The sequence below is a fragment of the Harpegnathos saltator genome, unplaced genomic scaffold, assembly GCF_003227715.2.
Source record: "Harpegnathos saltator strain DR-91 unplaced genomic scaffold, Hsal_v8.6 scaffold557, whole genome shotgun sequence".
Taxonomy (NCBI): Eukaryota; Metazoa; Arthropoda; class Insecta; order Hymenoptera; family Formicidae; genus Harpegnathos; species Harpegnathos saltator.
Genome location: NW_020230379.1, coordinates 415341 through 431874, shown reverse-complemented (window position 1 = coordinate 431874; position 16534 = coordinate 415341). Strand labels below are relative to the sequence as shown.

The 16534-nt window shown below is 41.9% G+C and overlaps 1 protein-coding gene across 1 annotated transcript; it reads right to left on the bottom strand.

Moving 5' to 3' along the window:
* Window positions 1-2092: 2092 nt before the first annotated feature.
* LOC112589622 (uncharacterized) lies at window positions 2093-3079 on the bottom strand. Its single transcript, XM_025303600.1, has one exon. The coding sequence runs from the start codon at window positions 3077-3079 to the stop codon at window positions 2093-2095; it is 987 nt and encodes a 328-aa protein (XP_025159385.1).
* Window positions 3080-16534: the final 13455 nt, after the last annotated feature.

Sequence of the window (16534 nt, the reverse complement as noted above, 5' to 3'; positions counted from 1 at the left end):
GATGAATTTCTGTTTGATGCACTTCAGCGTTGAGCGAGCGCTCGGATGAGCCGGACCATGGATGGCGTCGAATGCCTTGCGTCGAAGTGGTTGTGATAGGTACGGTCGTACTATGCTCATCGAGACATCACACCAGATGTCTTCTTCCTCGATCCGAAGGTGGTTCAGCTCGAGCGACGTGGATCTTACGATGTCTACGAGTTCTGGATATGCTTCCTTGCAATGATTTCCGCTGAGAGTGTGCTTGGCATCTCAATTGCGCTGATCCTGGAGAGCGTGTCTGCAACCACGTTGTTTTCGCCTCTCACATGGACTATGTCCGTGGTGAACTGCGAGATGTAGTCCAGTTGTTTCAGCTGGCGTGGCGAGCTCTTTTCTGCCTTCCTGCTAAAAGCGTATGTTAGCGGTCGGTGGTCTGTCCGTACCTGGAATACTCTTCCTTCAAGTATATGTCTGAAGAATTTGACGGCGAACACAGCAAGAAGCTCTCGGTCATATGTGGAGTATTTCTGCTCGGCCGAAGAGAGTTTCCGTGAGAAGAATCCAAGCGGCTGCCAGTGTCCGTCTATCTGCTGCTCGAGTGACGCGCCTATAGCGGAGTCAGCAGCATCGGTCGTCAGTGTGAGAGGTGCATCCGGAGCGAGGAAGGCTGAATGTGTGGCAGCTGTCAATGCGTCCTTGCATTTCTGGAACGCAGCCTCTGTCTCCGCTGTCCAGGGAATCTCTCGCTTGTCCCTCTTCTTCGCATCCTTCAGGTGTCTAGTTAGCGGAGCTTGCTGTTGAGCGGCATTCGGCAATACTCGACGGTAATAGTTTACCATCCTCAAGAAGCGGCGTGGATCTGCGATGGTCTTGGGTTTTGGGAACTGTTGAATGGCTGTTACCCTGTCGAGTGGTAGTTTAAGTCCAGCCTGTGAGACGGTGTAGCCGAGATAACGCACAGAATCCTGTCCAAAGAAGGATTTGGTCGCATGGACTGGAAGGTTGTTCTCCTGGAGCACTCTGAGAACGGCATCGAGATGTTGAAGATGTTCTTCATGACTGTCTGAGAAGACGATGATGTCATTCACGTAGCATGCAGCAAAGTTGATCCCGCGCAGTATATTGTTCATGTGCCGTTGGAACGTTTGCGTGGCATTTCGGAGTCCAGGCGGCATGCCTAAGAATTCAAACAGGCCGAAAGGTGTCGTGACAGCGGTTTTGGGGACGTCCTCCGGTGCAACAGGAATTTGGTGATAAGCTCGGATTAGGTCTAGCGTGGAAAAGACCTTTTTCCCGTGCAACTGTTGCAGGATGTCCTCTATTCGTGGAATCGGATATCTGTCTGGAACAGTTTGAGAATTTAGACGCCGATAATCACCTGTTGTGCGCCAGCCACCTTGGTTTATCTGCACCATGTGTATCGGACTCGCCCATTGACTGCGTGAAGGTTGCACGACCCCGAGATGCAAGAGAAGGTCGAAGTCTGCCTTGGCGGCTGCCAATTTGTCACCTAGAAGTCGTCGTGGACGCTCGAACACTGGAGGTCTTGTGGTTTCTATGTGATGTGCGATTCCGTCAAAGCGGATCGCTGAAGGAGTTGGCCTTAGTGCAAAGACTGCAGCGTGCGAGTCCAGTAGTGTGGCATATGCCTCTCGGTGTGGTGAGTTCGAAAGATTGTGCTGGCTGGTTGCGGAGACACTAAAAATGGTTGTCTCACATACCTGACCCTGTGTGACAAGGCTGGTTTTTGAATCCACAAGGCGTTGTCGAGAAAGATCGATGATTAGACCATAGTGTGAGAGAAAATCAGCTCCGATGATCGCTGAGTTCACATCAGCAATGATGAACGACCATTTTAATGCGCGGCGAAGTCCGAGGTCGAGGGTGAGCGGCTGCTGACCAAATGTGCAGATGGCTGATGAATTGGCGGCGAATAGTTGTAGCTCGGTAGGAGTGAGCTTCCTGTACACGGACTTCCGAGGAATCAGTGAAACAACGGATCCAGAGTCGACCAAGAACCTAATGTTCGTGGTCCTATCAAAAACGTGGAGTCTTTTCTCACTAGGCGCTGCTGTGCTGTCGCCGATTGCCTGTGTCAACGGCAGTGACATCAGTTTCCCGCGCCATTTGCATTGGTGGCTTGGAATGTAAAGCTGCACGGCTGCTGGCATCGTCTCGTAGCAGCACCGAAGCGGCGGTGGTAATAGCACCACTGACTGGTTAGTTGCTGAGTATGGCTGTTACGAGAACGCGACCTGGAACGTGTACGTTGACGCTGGGTGGGCTGTCCTTGGTGGACAACAGCAGGCAGCAGGCGCTCAAGCAGAGTCGTCAGGTGTGCGACGGACTGTTGCATGGTGGTCACTGCTTCTCCTAACCGCTGAATGGTTTGGGTGTCGGCAGAGGTTGCAGCTCCCAGTCTACCTGGTGACAGTGAATGTGGTGCAGCAACTGCAAGAACTTGAGATGTAGAAGAGCCTTCCATGAGCTCGTCTGCAACTGTTGAGAGGTCCTCCAAACAGGTTGTCCGGAGGATCTTGAGGACTCGCTGTATCCCGGGTGGTAGAAGTGCTAGCCAGCGCACTCGCAGGATGTCCTGTGACACTCGGTCGCCTGCAAGCGTCCTCATGTGACGGAGGAGTTGCGAGGGCTTGCGATTGCCAAGCTCCAAGTCTGTGAGTAGACGGTGGAGCTGCTTGTCTGCAGAATCTGCGAAACGTGCAAGTAACTGCGTTTTCAAAGTGACATACTTGTCAATGACAGGTGGTGATGCCAGGATGTCCGCTATTTCCTGAATTGCTTTAGAGTCGAGTGCACCGATGACAAGGTGATATCTGCCGTCATCAGAGCGAACACGATGTATCTGGAATAGTGATTCTATTTGAGCGAACCACAGAGCTGGCTGTTGTTTCCAAAACGGTGGAATTTCACACGCTGTGATGGACTCGATGACATTGTCGCTGAACGGAGGCCCCATGTCAATGAGCGGCTCCAATTGGGGTGCACTCCCGTGAGGTAGTTCGATGTCGCTTGGCCCTGCCGGTGTGACGGGTGGCTGCTCCGATCCCCTGGACGGAGGGGTGTGATGTAGCGACATGATGTCTCTGTTCGGATTCACGGAGTGAATACGATTGTACGCAGTTTTTTACTCGAGGCACTGATAAAAATTGCGTGTGCGGCTATCGCGTTGCAAACAGGCGCGAAAAAGTGTGTGGCACTTGATCAGAATTTTTACTGTTGTAGAACTGCACGTGTCACATTCACGATGACTGCATGCGCAGAGCAGAGTCTCAGCCAATCAGAACCCGTCACGCATGTGCCGATGGTCACCACGCGCACAGCACCGATTCTCCGACCAATCAGAGTTTGTCACGCATGCGCCGATAGTCACTACGCGCACAGCACCGAGTCTCCGACCAATCAGAGTTTGTCACGCATGCGCCGATAGTCACTACGCGCACAGCACCGAGTCTTCAACCACTCACAGCTCGATTCTGCCTTTCATCGAAGCGAAGCTGTCCGATGGTGGCGGAATCACCCGATGCGGACAAATGTTTCCAATTTTTGGGAAATTTGAATTTTCACCGGTCGGCAAGGTGACCTCAGCCAGAAGATCCGTTGGAATAGGCACAATGTCTCTCTCTTCTTCCGTTGCACTGCGAATCTTGTCCGGTTACCAATTTAGGTGTCGGGGTCACCAATTTAGGGTTTTTGATGTCCTCTTGTTCTCTCGTCGATTGCAAGTGGAGCGTAGGTTTCTAAATCAACCTAGGCGTGTTCTTTTCCTTTGGTATCTTAATTGCGCACGTGCCTGCCAGTCGCAGAGCACGTGAATCACAGATGTGGCGCATGCGCCTCAAAGTACAAAAGTCGTTGCTCACGCACGCATACAGGTCACAGCGGGACTTGTACATGTGTAGACAGATAGGGGCCGATGCACCTGCCTGCTTGCTCTCGCACACATGCGACCGCGTGTAAAAATCGCAGTATCACACAAGGATCACAACGGAAGAAACAATCGAAGCTAAGAACTAGCGACTGTGTTCAGTGTGCTCTGTGAGCGCTTCCAACGGTTACTGCTTTCCGTTGCTCTTTTTCCGCGCACGAGTGAGACTTGCGCGCATTCTATAGCGCCGCACGGAAACGGATACGTGCGCCTTGGGGAACTCAAAGTCCCCACAGTAGTTACCGCATGGATATAGGAATAAGGGGTTGGAGCCTATTCAGCGGGGGGTGAAGACGTCGTGAGGGACGAGGTAAGTTATCACGTGGTACCTTTGGTGCCGCATTGGTGATTGGCTGTAATTTGTTAAGGTTAGAGTGCCCAGTGTGAAGTTGTACAGCAGTATAGGAGTGACAGTGTTTAAGAAATATTAGAAATATATACACATATAATGTCACAGTGCATTGTAAAACAGTGAAAAAATCGCACATTATTAATAAGCCGCTCAGTATTAGGAAATAAAAGAATGGAAAGAAACCATAACATATCATATCACTGGTAAGAAAAATCATATTCTATTTTTTATATAAAAATACAATATATATTAATCTCAGTAATAGTTCTAAAACTCTAATGTAAACTGATAAATAATATTGTTATGCCCGCGCGTGAAAGAAATAACTCGGGATAAACTAAACGAGAAAAGCTTTATTTACAACCAAGAAAAACGGATCTTAATCAATCTCAAAATAATCGCACGAATTCGCTTTACCTCCGCACGCCGTGACAGGACTAGAGCGACTCTCTCTACTCTAGTTTTTTGTTAGTAAACAAACTCCTTGACAACGATAACAGCTGTCAAACACTCTCTATATGCCTTCTTCACAGTTTTCTCCCAAGAGCGTGGGAACAACACGTTCCCCAAAGGCGTGGGCACAACAATATAAAAAAAAGGTCAAGGAGAGTATTAGCCGTTATTCGGGCAAAAAAATATATTAGGTGCGCAACTAAGTTCTCGCTGTCTTTTTTTTATGAAAATGCAACTTTATTGTGAAAAAATGGTTACAAATGAATCATTCAAAATATTGTCCATCGCTAGCGACAACTTTTTCCCATCTTTCTGGCAGAGCTCGAATACCGTCACGGTAGAAGTGTTCGTCTTTTGAGACTATCCACGAATCAAGCCATTTTGAGATGTCTTCATATGAGCGGAACTGCTGATTAGCCAGACCATGTGCCATCGAACGGAACAAGTAATAATCGGACGGCACAATATCTGGGGAATATGGCGGGTGGGGTAGGACTTCCCATTTGAGCGTTTCTAAGTAGGTTTTAACGGGTTTGGCAACGTGAGGCCGAGCATTGTCATGCTGTAGAATCACTTTTTCGTGCCTCTGCTCGTATTGTGGCCGCTTTTCGCGCAGTGCTCGGCTCAATCGCATCAATTGAGTTCGATACCGTTCCCCAGTGATGGTTTCGTTCGGTTTCAACAGCTCATAATAAATAACACCGCCCTGGTCCCACCAAATACATAGCAAAACCTTCGCAGCGTAAATATTCAGCCGAGCCGACGACGTAGAAGCATGACCGGGCAATCCCCATGATTTTGTTCTCTTTGGGTTGCTGTAATGAATCCATTTTTCATCACCCGTAACGATGCGATGAAGAAAACCCTTCCTTTTTTGCCGCTGGAGCAGTTGTTCACAGGCGAACAAACGACGCTCAACGTCTCTTGGCTTCAAATCATAAGGAACCCAAGTCCCTTGTTTTTGAATCATTCCCAATGCATGCAATCGCTGGATTGGCAATGGAAATGGCTTGGCGGGTAACTTCTAATGCTGAAGCAAGCTCTTTTTGCGTTTGGCACGGATCCTCATCGAGCAATGCCTCCAATTCAGCGAAGGTTTTTGGCCTTCCTTCACGCGAACGGTCGTCAACATCGAAATCACCGTCTTTGAAGCGACGGAACCAATCACGGCACGTTGTTTCACTTAGAGCAACATCTCCGTAAACTTTTTGGAGTTCTCGATGCGCTTCAGCCGCCGTTTTCTTCGAATGAAAGAAGAAAAGCAACACTTCCCACAAATGACGATTATTTGGCACAAAATAAGACATTTTCACACAACCAAAAGTATATGACGCAAAAACAAAATCACTAATGTGTCAAAGCGGTTTGTTTACCATATGTCTAAGCTTGGTTCATGACGTTTTGGTTATGTCACAATCGACCAGCACTTACTACTGGAGCCATCTCTTGAAAAACAGCGGGAACTTATTTGCGCACCTAATAATTAATATGAGCTGTTCGCAATTTGTTTCCCAAATGCATTCCTTCTGCTGCCTGTAAATTATGCAGTTTCTCAAGATATACCCATTGTATATGTTTATTATATTTATGAATAAAAGTTTTTAGATCCCCAAATGTATTTCTCACTAACTTCAACATGTGGCATGGATCAGGAAATATTACTATTAGTTCCTTCGTTACTGCATGCTAAAAAGTTGTCTACAAACTAAAAATATTATTAAACTTACATCCTAATTGTTGCATCATAGCAAAGTTAGTAGCTGTGCCATCACAAGTAACACACGCAATCTGCATACCAACATAATGCAAAGAAGAAATACATTGTAAAGCTAGATTCTGTTTTTGTTCAGCAGTAATTTTGTCAACTAAGAAATAAGCCACTGGAACTTTCCATGCACTATTAATGCACACAACCATAAACATTAATGCCTCTTTTGCGAGAGTCGTGTCAGCACTAATTATATTGTCACCCATATCAACGTATCCATCATATTTTTGACCGTCGTACTCTAAATGTTGGACGGATAGCCATTTCATCAAAAACTAGTGACCCAAACAATTGATATTCAACATTAGGTGTTCGTTGTTTAATAGCATTTATAGCTTCTAACATAATAATCTAACATAATGCCAGGCTTTCCTTCAATATTTTGATACCATTTAGATATTGTTTTATAGTGTGGTAAGCAGTTATTAAATTCTTGATGCACATATTCATATGCTTTTGGTGAATAATAATGAAGCGTTAAAGCAAATGCCTTTAGTTGTTTATCATATTGTTTAGGTACAGAGTTTCCTCTACATTTACGCAGTTGTCTGTTTAATATTTTAGAATGACCCCCACCTATGTCTTATAATAAGTCTATTTCTTCAGCTCCTAATAAGTTTTTTTCTTTCAGCAACTTCAGAATTGCGTCAGAGAAACGATCTGTGATTCCTTTCGCCGAACCTTCTGTTGCAAATATTTAATTTTTCTCTGGTACAGGTTTTTTGTGCTTTCTAGCTGTTTTCGCAAACGTTTCTTCTCCGGAGAATTAAATATCCTATTTGGTGAAACGCTTGTCGAATTATACATAACTATAACAGTTTTAATGTCATGTGTAAAGAATTTTAATTGTATGAACTTTGTATATATTATAAAATAAAGTTTAAATATTATAAAATTACAATATAAAATATTATAGTAAATATGATAAAATAATATTAAATTTTCCTTATAATTACTGTGTCCAGGAATAGGAGATGTACCTGTATGTGTTGTCGTAATCATATTACATACAGAACTTGATGCAATATTTGTATCATGTGAAATATTTGCATTAGGAACTGCATCAGGAACTATATTAATTACATCAGCAACCACACGTACTATATACATAAGTAAACAAAAGATATATTTATAAAATACGATATGAAGTATGTTATAGTAATTACAGTATAAAAATAAAGTATCTCTATTATATCTATTTGATACCTGTATATGGTAGCACATTTGGTCCAAGTTTTCTCATCTCAGTTGATGAAATTTGAAATGCTTCTTCAGCAAAATGTGCTGAACAAATTCTTGCTCCAATTGGAACCAACTCTGCAGTCAAGTGAAGCATATCGCACCATAATTGTTTTAATTTTTCGTTCTTTGGAAATCTAATTAATAAATTACACGTGTAAATTTATATTATATTATTAGTCTTATATTAGGAGCGCAAAAAAGTTCTGAGCCTTTTTTTGCAAAATTCAAAATTTATTTAAAAACAAACAAAACTATATTAATCAACGAAATATTCCCCGTTTGCATCGATGACCTTTTGCCATCTTTCGGGCAGCTTGCGAATTCCCTGATGGTAGAAGCTCACCGGCTTCGAGGCGATAAAGTCATCAATGCATTTTCGTATCTCTTCAAGTGTCACAAAATATGTATCAGCCAAGAAATGCTGCAGAGACCGGAATAGGTAGTAATCGGAAGGCGCCATGTTTGGGCTATACGCCGCGTGAGGGAGAAGTTCCCAGCCTAACGCAAAGATATGATCCTGAATCACTTTCGCAACATGTGGTCGGGCATTGTCATGAAGCAGTATCACTTTACGACATCCTTCGCCAGTAAATGGCCTCTTTTCTTCAAACGCATCGCTCAAATTGCTCAATTGTTGCTGATAGCGATCTGCCGTTACTGTTTCACCCGGCTGTAACAACTCGTAATACAATACACCTTTCCATTCCCACCATATGCAAAGCAAAACCTTCTTGGCGTGGATATTGGTCTTTGGCGTCGATGTCGAAGGTTGACCAGGGTCAACCCATCATTTTTTACGCTTCGGATTATCATAAAGTATCCACTTTTCATCACCTGTAATGATTTGGTGCAGAAAATCCTTTTTCCGGAATCTTGAAAGCAAAGTGAGTGCCGTGTCACGCCGTCGATTTTTGTTGTCTTCGGACAGTGCATGCGAAACCCATCTGCCTTTCTTTTGAACTTTTCCCATTGCATGTAAACGTGTGGAAATGGCTTGTCGCGTAACGCCAAGTTGCTCTGCAAGCTCCTTTTCAGTTTGTGCAGAGTTTATATCCAACAATGCTTGCAGTTCGTCCGTTTCAATCTTTTGAGGGCATCCAGCACGCGGTTCATCTTCAAGACTGAAATCTCCTTGGCGAAATTTTTGATACCACCTTTTACACATAGCATAACTTACAGCGTTCTCTCCATATGCAACACAGATCATTTCAGTGGCTTCAACAGCATTTTTCTTCAGATGAAACGCGAAGTGGATGGAAAATCGAATATGCTCTTTTGTTATTGCCATCGTGAACACTGCTGATTTTAAGGTTATGTGCATCAAACGCTAAATCGCACGATGTTTCGAAAGACCAAATGTCACTGCTTTAAAACCAAGAGGGCGGGAAAATGAATGCAATTTAAATTGTGGTTTCAGTAGTATGAAATCTAGGGCTCAGAACTTTTTTGCGCTCCTAATATAATAGTATAATATACAGGATGCACAATTTATCTGAAGACATTGAAATATCTCGAGGACTATGCATTGGATAACAAAAAGTAGTTAACGAAAGTTGTTAGTCTCGAAGGGGGACATCCAATGATATCAAACTCGACCTCCCACCCCACCCCCTGGGGATGGGGGTTGGGGGCAACTTTTAAATCTTAAATGGAAACCCCCATTTTTTATTGCAGATACGGATTCTACGCCACAAAATACGTAAATTTTGTCCGAAACTTTTTTTTTGATTCGTGATAGATGGCGCTGTAATCGCAAAAAATTTTATTTTCCGCAATTCTCCAGTGTTACGTCCTAGAGGTGGAACGCAACCTTTTCGTTCGCGAGTAAGGCGAACCTCGTTCGTACACGCGTGTCAGTGAACGGGTCAGGGACCCGACGAGTCCCTTTACTCGGGCACCGACGTACGACGAGCGGTCCGTTTTTCGGTCAGGGACGCGAATCCCTTTACCGGGGATAGGACCATGAGTTGACTGTTGGAAGGGTGGGGTGATTTTGAAATTAACTGATGGAAATAAATTAATACCAAATTTATTAAAATAAGAGTGACAACAGAAAGTTATGCGGCGCGGTTTATTACAATTTACTTGAATGATGTTGTGTGTATGTGTGTGTGTATGAGAAGTGGAAGAAGGAGGAAATAATAAAAAAAAAAAGGAAAGAATATGAGTAAAGAGTTAGTAAGCAAAGAAAATGTAACTTACTGGTGATTCCTGGGATGCGAGAAATGAACAAGATATAACGGTTGATAAGCGGCTCCTGCTCTGTAGGTTGGGATGGGTTATGCGACTCCCTTCCAATTGTCCAATTATGGCACAATAGCACTGATTCTAAATTTTTATTTTTGTCCCCAAAAAAAAAAATAAGACAGAGGACGTAAGAGTATGTGTAGTGCCGAAACAAAACCGAAGACGAATTTGAGTCTAAGGACGCGTTTTTACAGGTCTGACTTTTGAATCTAGAATCTAAGTGAATGTGAATCTGCTCTTTTTCCTGTCTCTCAGAATAGAAGTAGTGTCGCGGAGGCGGATTACCGCGGTTTTTATAGTGATAATCGGAGGCAGAAGCTATCAGGGTGGGTAGAGAGATGGCCTTTGAGGAAGGGGTGAATTGATCTTAGTGGGAAAAAGTCTCAGCCATTAGCAAAGTTAAAAGACATCGTGGGAGGAGACAGTTAGTTTTTGGAGATATGAATATGGAAGGGCTAAAGGGTGGAGTGTGGGTGTCCCATAGTTTTAGGCGGATATATGATTAGCTGAATGAATTAGGCGCGACAAGCGTGGAGGTGGTGGATTCTTGAGATAGAGAAATGTATACAAGTAGCCGGCTGGAAAAATCAAAATGCCGTAAATCAAAGGCTGAGATCAGATTTTACGACTATCAGTGAAGTAAGCTTTGTTGGTTGACTGATAGGGCACATATGGTTTTGGATTGGGAAGATGTAAGTTTCAAGTTTTAGAGCAGGAATGCTCTGTGTTGCTTTGTTTTACTGAAGGTTTGTTAGCGCGGAGTTTCAAATTTTTATAGCTAGGACGACGGACACACTTGGCGAACACTACCCAGATATAAACTTTAAACGAAGATGTAGATTTTTACAACAGGGCACTGTTTCCTGTTATGGAATTTTCCTGAATCGCCTTTCATTTGGCGCGACGGCTGTTCGCCAGATGGGTCTGTTTCCTAATTTATATTTATATATGTATATATTCCTATTATAGTTATATTAGGAGAATATAAATTCGCGAGAGGAAAAGACAATTTTGTTAGTTAAATCTGCAGGACGTAACACCAGAAATGATCATTGGATTGAGAAATAAAAAATACCTGTTCAATATTTTTAAAGAACATAATAAAAGTTATTCCCCCCCCATCCTCTCGGGGTAGGGTGGGTGGTAACGTTCAAATCTGCATGACAGTTGCCCAGCGTATAACTCAATAGCAGCACGGGAAGTATTAGACCGTGATTACAATGGTCGGTGGACTGGCAGAGGTGGCCCAATTAATTGGCCTGCTAGGTCGCCTGATTTGACATCGCCGGATTTCTTTCTGTGGGGTTACCTAAAAGATAAGGTTTATCAACAAGTGCCAACAACTCGTGAAAACATGGTAGAACGCATAAGAAACGCTTGCGCTGAAACTCCCGCAGATGTGCTTCTATCCTGTGTACAGTCATTTGAAAAAAGGATCAATAAGTGTATTGAAGTTGAAGGTAAAAATTTCGAACACTTACTCTAATTAATTGAATAGTAAGAGGCAAGGGGACTCACATTAAAAAAGCACCCCGATCTGTGAGAGGCAAGGGGACTCACATTAACCACTTGTGCTGGAAAGACGTGCCACGCACGTCGTAATGTTTTTGTCACAGAATCGCCGACGACGTGGTATGTACGTCGTCATGCGATTGTCACAGAAACAAAAACGACGTGCGTGGCACGTCGGGTGGGATTGTTTGCCAGACACAAATGCCAAAAAGAATCCACAGCGAAGGTGTAGAGTGTGTACCAAACACAAAAAACGAAGTGAAACTATTATGGGAATGTATATATGGAAATGTAAGAAATGCCTTGTACCATTACATGTTCCAGGCTGTTTCGAGAGATACCACACTTTGCATGATTATTAATAAATAAATTAAATATTTATATTTGTATAATTTTATAATCAATCGACGCTCTATATTCCCTTCAAAAAGCTATTAAAAATCCTAGGTCGAAAATAAATTAGTTTAGAAAATATAAATCTTTTTCCGATTTCTATAAGGCATCGAACACTATGTGACGCCTCTCAGCGAGTTACACTGGACCGTTCTGGTACACGCGTCAGTGAATTTTTTGCCAGCGCAAGTGGTTAAAAAAGCACCCGAAGGGAACATAAAACTACTACGTCCTCGTCGTTGTTCCTGTGTAACGCTAAAAGTAGTTTCTCGGAAAAATTCAACGCTATCTATCACGAATGAAAAAAATTGTTTCAATAAAAATTTCACGTACAATCTAATTCTGCAATGAAAAATGTGGGTCCCCATTTGAGATTTGAACGTTATCACCCACCCTACCCCGAGAGGATGGGGGGGAATAACTTTTATTATGTTCTTTAAAAATATTGAACAGGTATTTTTTATTTCTCAATCCAATGATCATTTCTGGAGAATTGCGGAAAATATAATTTTTTGCGATTACAGCGCCATCTATCACGAATCAAAAAAAAAATTTCGGACAAAATTTACGTATTTTGTGGCGTAGAATCCGTATCTGCAATAAAAAATAGGGGTTTCCATTTAAGATTTAAAAGTTGCCCCCAACCCCCACCCCCAGGGGGTGGGGTGGGAGGTCGAGTTTGGTATCATTGGATGTCCCCCTTCGAGACTAACAACTTTCATTACTCACTTTTTGTTATCCAATGCATAGTTCTCGAGGTATTTCAATGTCTTCAGATAAATCGTGCACCCTGTATATTATTAGAAGCAACCACATTGATTTATTTGAATTATATTAGGTGCGCAAATAAGTTCCCGCTGTTTTTCAAGAGATGGCTCCAGTAGTAAGTGCTGGTCGATTGTGACATAACCAAAACGTCATGAACCAAGCTTAGACATATGGTAAACAAACCGCTTTGACACATTAGTGATTTTGTTTTTGCGTCATATACTTTTGGTTGTGTGAAAATGTCTTATTTTGTGCCAAATAATCGTCATTTGTGGGAAGTGTTGCTTTTCTTCTTTCATTCGAAGAAAACGGCGGCTGAAGCGCATCGAGAACTCCAAAAAGTTTATGGAGATGCTGCTCTAAGTGAAACAACGTGCCGTGATTGGTTCCGTCGCTTCAAAGACGGTGATTTCGATGTTGACGACCGTTCGCGTGAAGGAAACCTTCGCTGAATTGGAGGCATTGCTCGATGAGGATCCGTGCCAAACGCAAAAAGAGCTTGCTTCAGCATTAGGAGTTACCCGCCAAGCCATTTCCATTGCCAATCCAGCGATTGCATGCGTTGGGAATGATTCAAAAACAAGGAACTTGGGTTCCTTATGATTTGAAGCCAAGAGACGTTGAGCGCCGTTTTTTCGCCTGTGAACAACTGCTCCAGTGGCAAAAAAGGAAGGGTTTTCTTCATCGCATCGTTACGGGTGATGAAAAATGGATTCATTACAGCAACCCAAAGAGAACAAAATCATGGGGATTGCCCGGTCATGCTTCTACGTCGTCGGCTCGGCTGAATATTCACGCTGCGAAGGTTTTGCTATGTATTTGGTGGGACCAGGGCGGTGTTATTTATTATGAGCTGTTGAAACCAAACGAAACCATCACTGGGGAACGGTATCGAACTCAATTGATGCGATTGAGCCGAGCACTGCGCGAAAAGCGGCCACAATACGAGCAGAGGCACGAAAAAGTGATTCTACAGCATGACAACGCTCGGCCTCACGTTGCCAAACCCGTTAAAACCTACTTAGAAACGCTCAAATGGGAAGTCCTACCCCACCCGCCATATTCCCCAGATATTGCGCCGTCCGAGTATTACTTGTTCCGTTCGGTGGCACATGGTCTGGCTAATCAGCAGTTCCGCTCATATGAAGACATCTCAAAATGGCTTGATTCGTGGATAGTCTCAAAAGACGAACACTTCTACCGTGACGGTATTCGAGTTCTGCCAGAAAGATGGGAAAAAGTTGTCGCTAGCGATGGGCAATATTTTGAATGATTCATTTGTAACCATTTTTTCACAATAAAGTTGCATTTTCATCAAAAAAACAGCGAGAACTTAGTTGCGCACCTAATATAATAAGTAAAAAATGAAAATACGATTAGCTGCACAGACACTAAGCCGATCTGTTGCAGATTCATTACAATATTGTAGAGATAAATTAAATTTAGATGATTTCTAACATGTAGAAGCCACAATTCAATTTCTAAATGTGTTTAATGATTTATTCGATATGCTAAACTCGAAAAGTATGAAACAAACCGGTTTTAAAAAAGCATTATGCTTCAATAATATTACAGAAGTTTCAGATAAATTCGAAATTTGCAAAACATATATTACATCTTTGAAAACTATTAACGGAGACTTTCTATGTCAAAATCGCAGGAAAACTGAGTTTCTTGGATTTTTGATATGTATTAACAGTGCACAACTTTTATTTAAAACTTTATTTCAAGATAGGAATATACTAAAATATATTCCATTTTATAAATTAAACCAAGATCATATAGAGCTTTTATTTAGTTGTATTAGACCAAGGAGAGGTGGAAACAATAATCCTACAACTCGTCAATTTAAAGCTCTAATGAAAAAATTATTGGTACATTGTCAACTTAGAAATGTTTCCACTGGAAATTGCGTTGCTTTAGAAAATATTTCTATCTTACACATTTCATCTTTTCATTCGAATGTTAATTCAGAAAATATTATTCGGTGGTCTTCTGGATTACATCGTCTTGAAGATGATATAGTTGTTGAGGATGACGTTTACGATCATGATTATATACCAGATGTTAAATATTTATCTGAATTTTCAAGAGACGTGACTGTATATATCGCTGGATATGTTGTCATGCAATAACAAAGAACTATTTTATGTAACTATTATATAGACGCATTAAAATTGAATCAAAGGATATATAATGATAGTTTGACTGCTTATAAAGATAAAGGCAAATTAACATATCTATCTAATGATGTATTAAAAGTTTGCCATATTTGCGAAAAAATAATTAGAAATGCATTATGTGAAAGTGGCGGGATCTATATGAAAGAGCACTTTACTGCTGAATATTTGACTGAATATTTGAATTAAAGCTTTAATACGTTTCATTGGATATAAATTATTTGTGACTTTAGAAAACTATACTTCCGAACAAAATGCAGTTGACAATCATATTGTTCATTTGATGCGCGCAATATGTAATAAATATATTAAAATTAGATTGCACTTTATTGCACAACAAACCATTAATGCTTCAATAAGTATGCGGCATATTTATAATAAATTAATTCTATTAAAAGGACAATAATATGTATACATATTATATGAAAACATTTCAATTATTTCATTTTAAAATTGTGCATAACATTTATTTATTTATGACATTTCAATGACATGCATTCATACGACAATTTTAATATTATCATGTATGATTTGATATATAAATAAAAATTGATATATAAATAAAACAATCTGTATCTCTGTTTTGCTTAAAATATTTTACCATTGATAAATAATTGTAAACAAACTACATTTATTACCTCTATATTTCATGTATTTATGCTTTATAACCACTACTTTATAATTACTTTGAGTGCGATCCATTAGATACTGCAAACATTTTGAAACGCCCAAAGGAAAACCATGATTGGTCTATAAAGCGCTTCAAAGCATTTGCAATATTTAATGGATCACACTCTTTATAACCAATCATCTATGCGGCACCAATGTACCACGTGATCACCTTACCTCGTCCCTCACAACGGCTTCACCCCCTTCGTCCATATTGAGGGTTTATGTTCCGTTCCCTTATTCCTATGTTCATGAGTTACTGTCAAACAGCGTCATTGACGCCATTTCCATTTGTTGACATCTGACAAAGATTTTCAACTCACAACAATACAAGTTTCATACAACAGCATAGTTTGTAATAGCGTTGAACATGTCGAATTTTGTGCCTGGAAGCTACGACTTGCGGACAGTGCGCCCTTTGGCTAAGCGAACAAGAGACCGAGACCGCTCAGCAATGAGCGCGGGGTTCAAGTGGAAAGGAAGACACTGCCTTTTGAGTTTCGCGGGATTGTTCCTCCTTTTCTTTCCTCTTTTGCTTCGATGTTCGTCGAGGTGCTGGGAGACCGATACTCGCAAGTTGGAACGCGAGCACCACTCGAACGCGCGATCCCAATTTTATTATATAAAACAAAAATACAAAATAAACTTTAACAAAGTGCGATGAATATGATCGTACGTAGCATGTCCGTTCGAAGCGCAATGCGTTGAGGCCGCAATCGTATTTCGGACGATGAGGTTCGACCGGAGCGGTCGAACAGCTGATTTAACAAAAAACGAAAAACGGAGCGGAACCAATTGAAATATTACTTGCGAGCGGTGTCGTGCGAAGTGAAGATTTGATCGAAGCGAGGAACCGAAAAACGGTCGTCACGTCGATCTTACATTTATTTTTAGTTTTTATGTCGCTCGGAGATGAGACGTTAACCGCTATTGTTTAAAACGTTGCCAGGTTTGGCAGTCACATGCTGACAAACCGTGACAATAACAACGCGGTGTCTGGTCGCAGAACACGCACGGCGTGC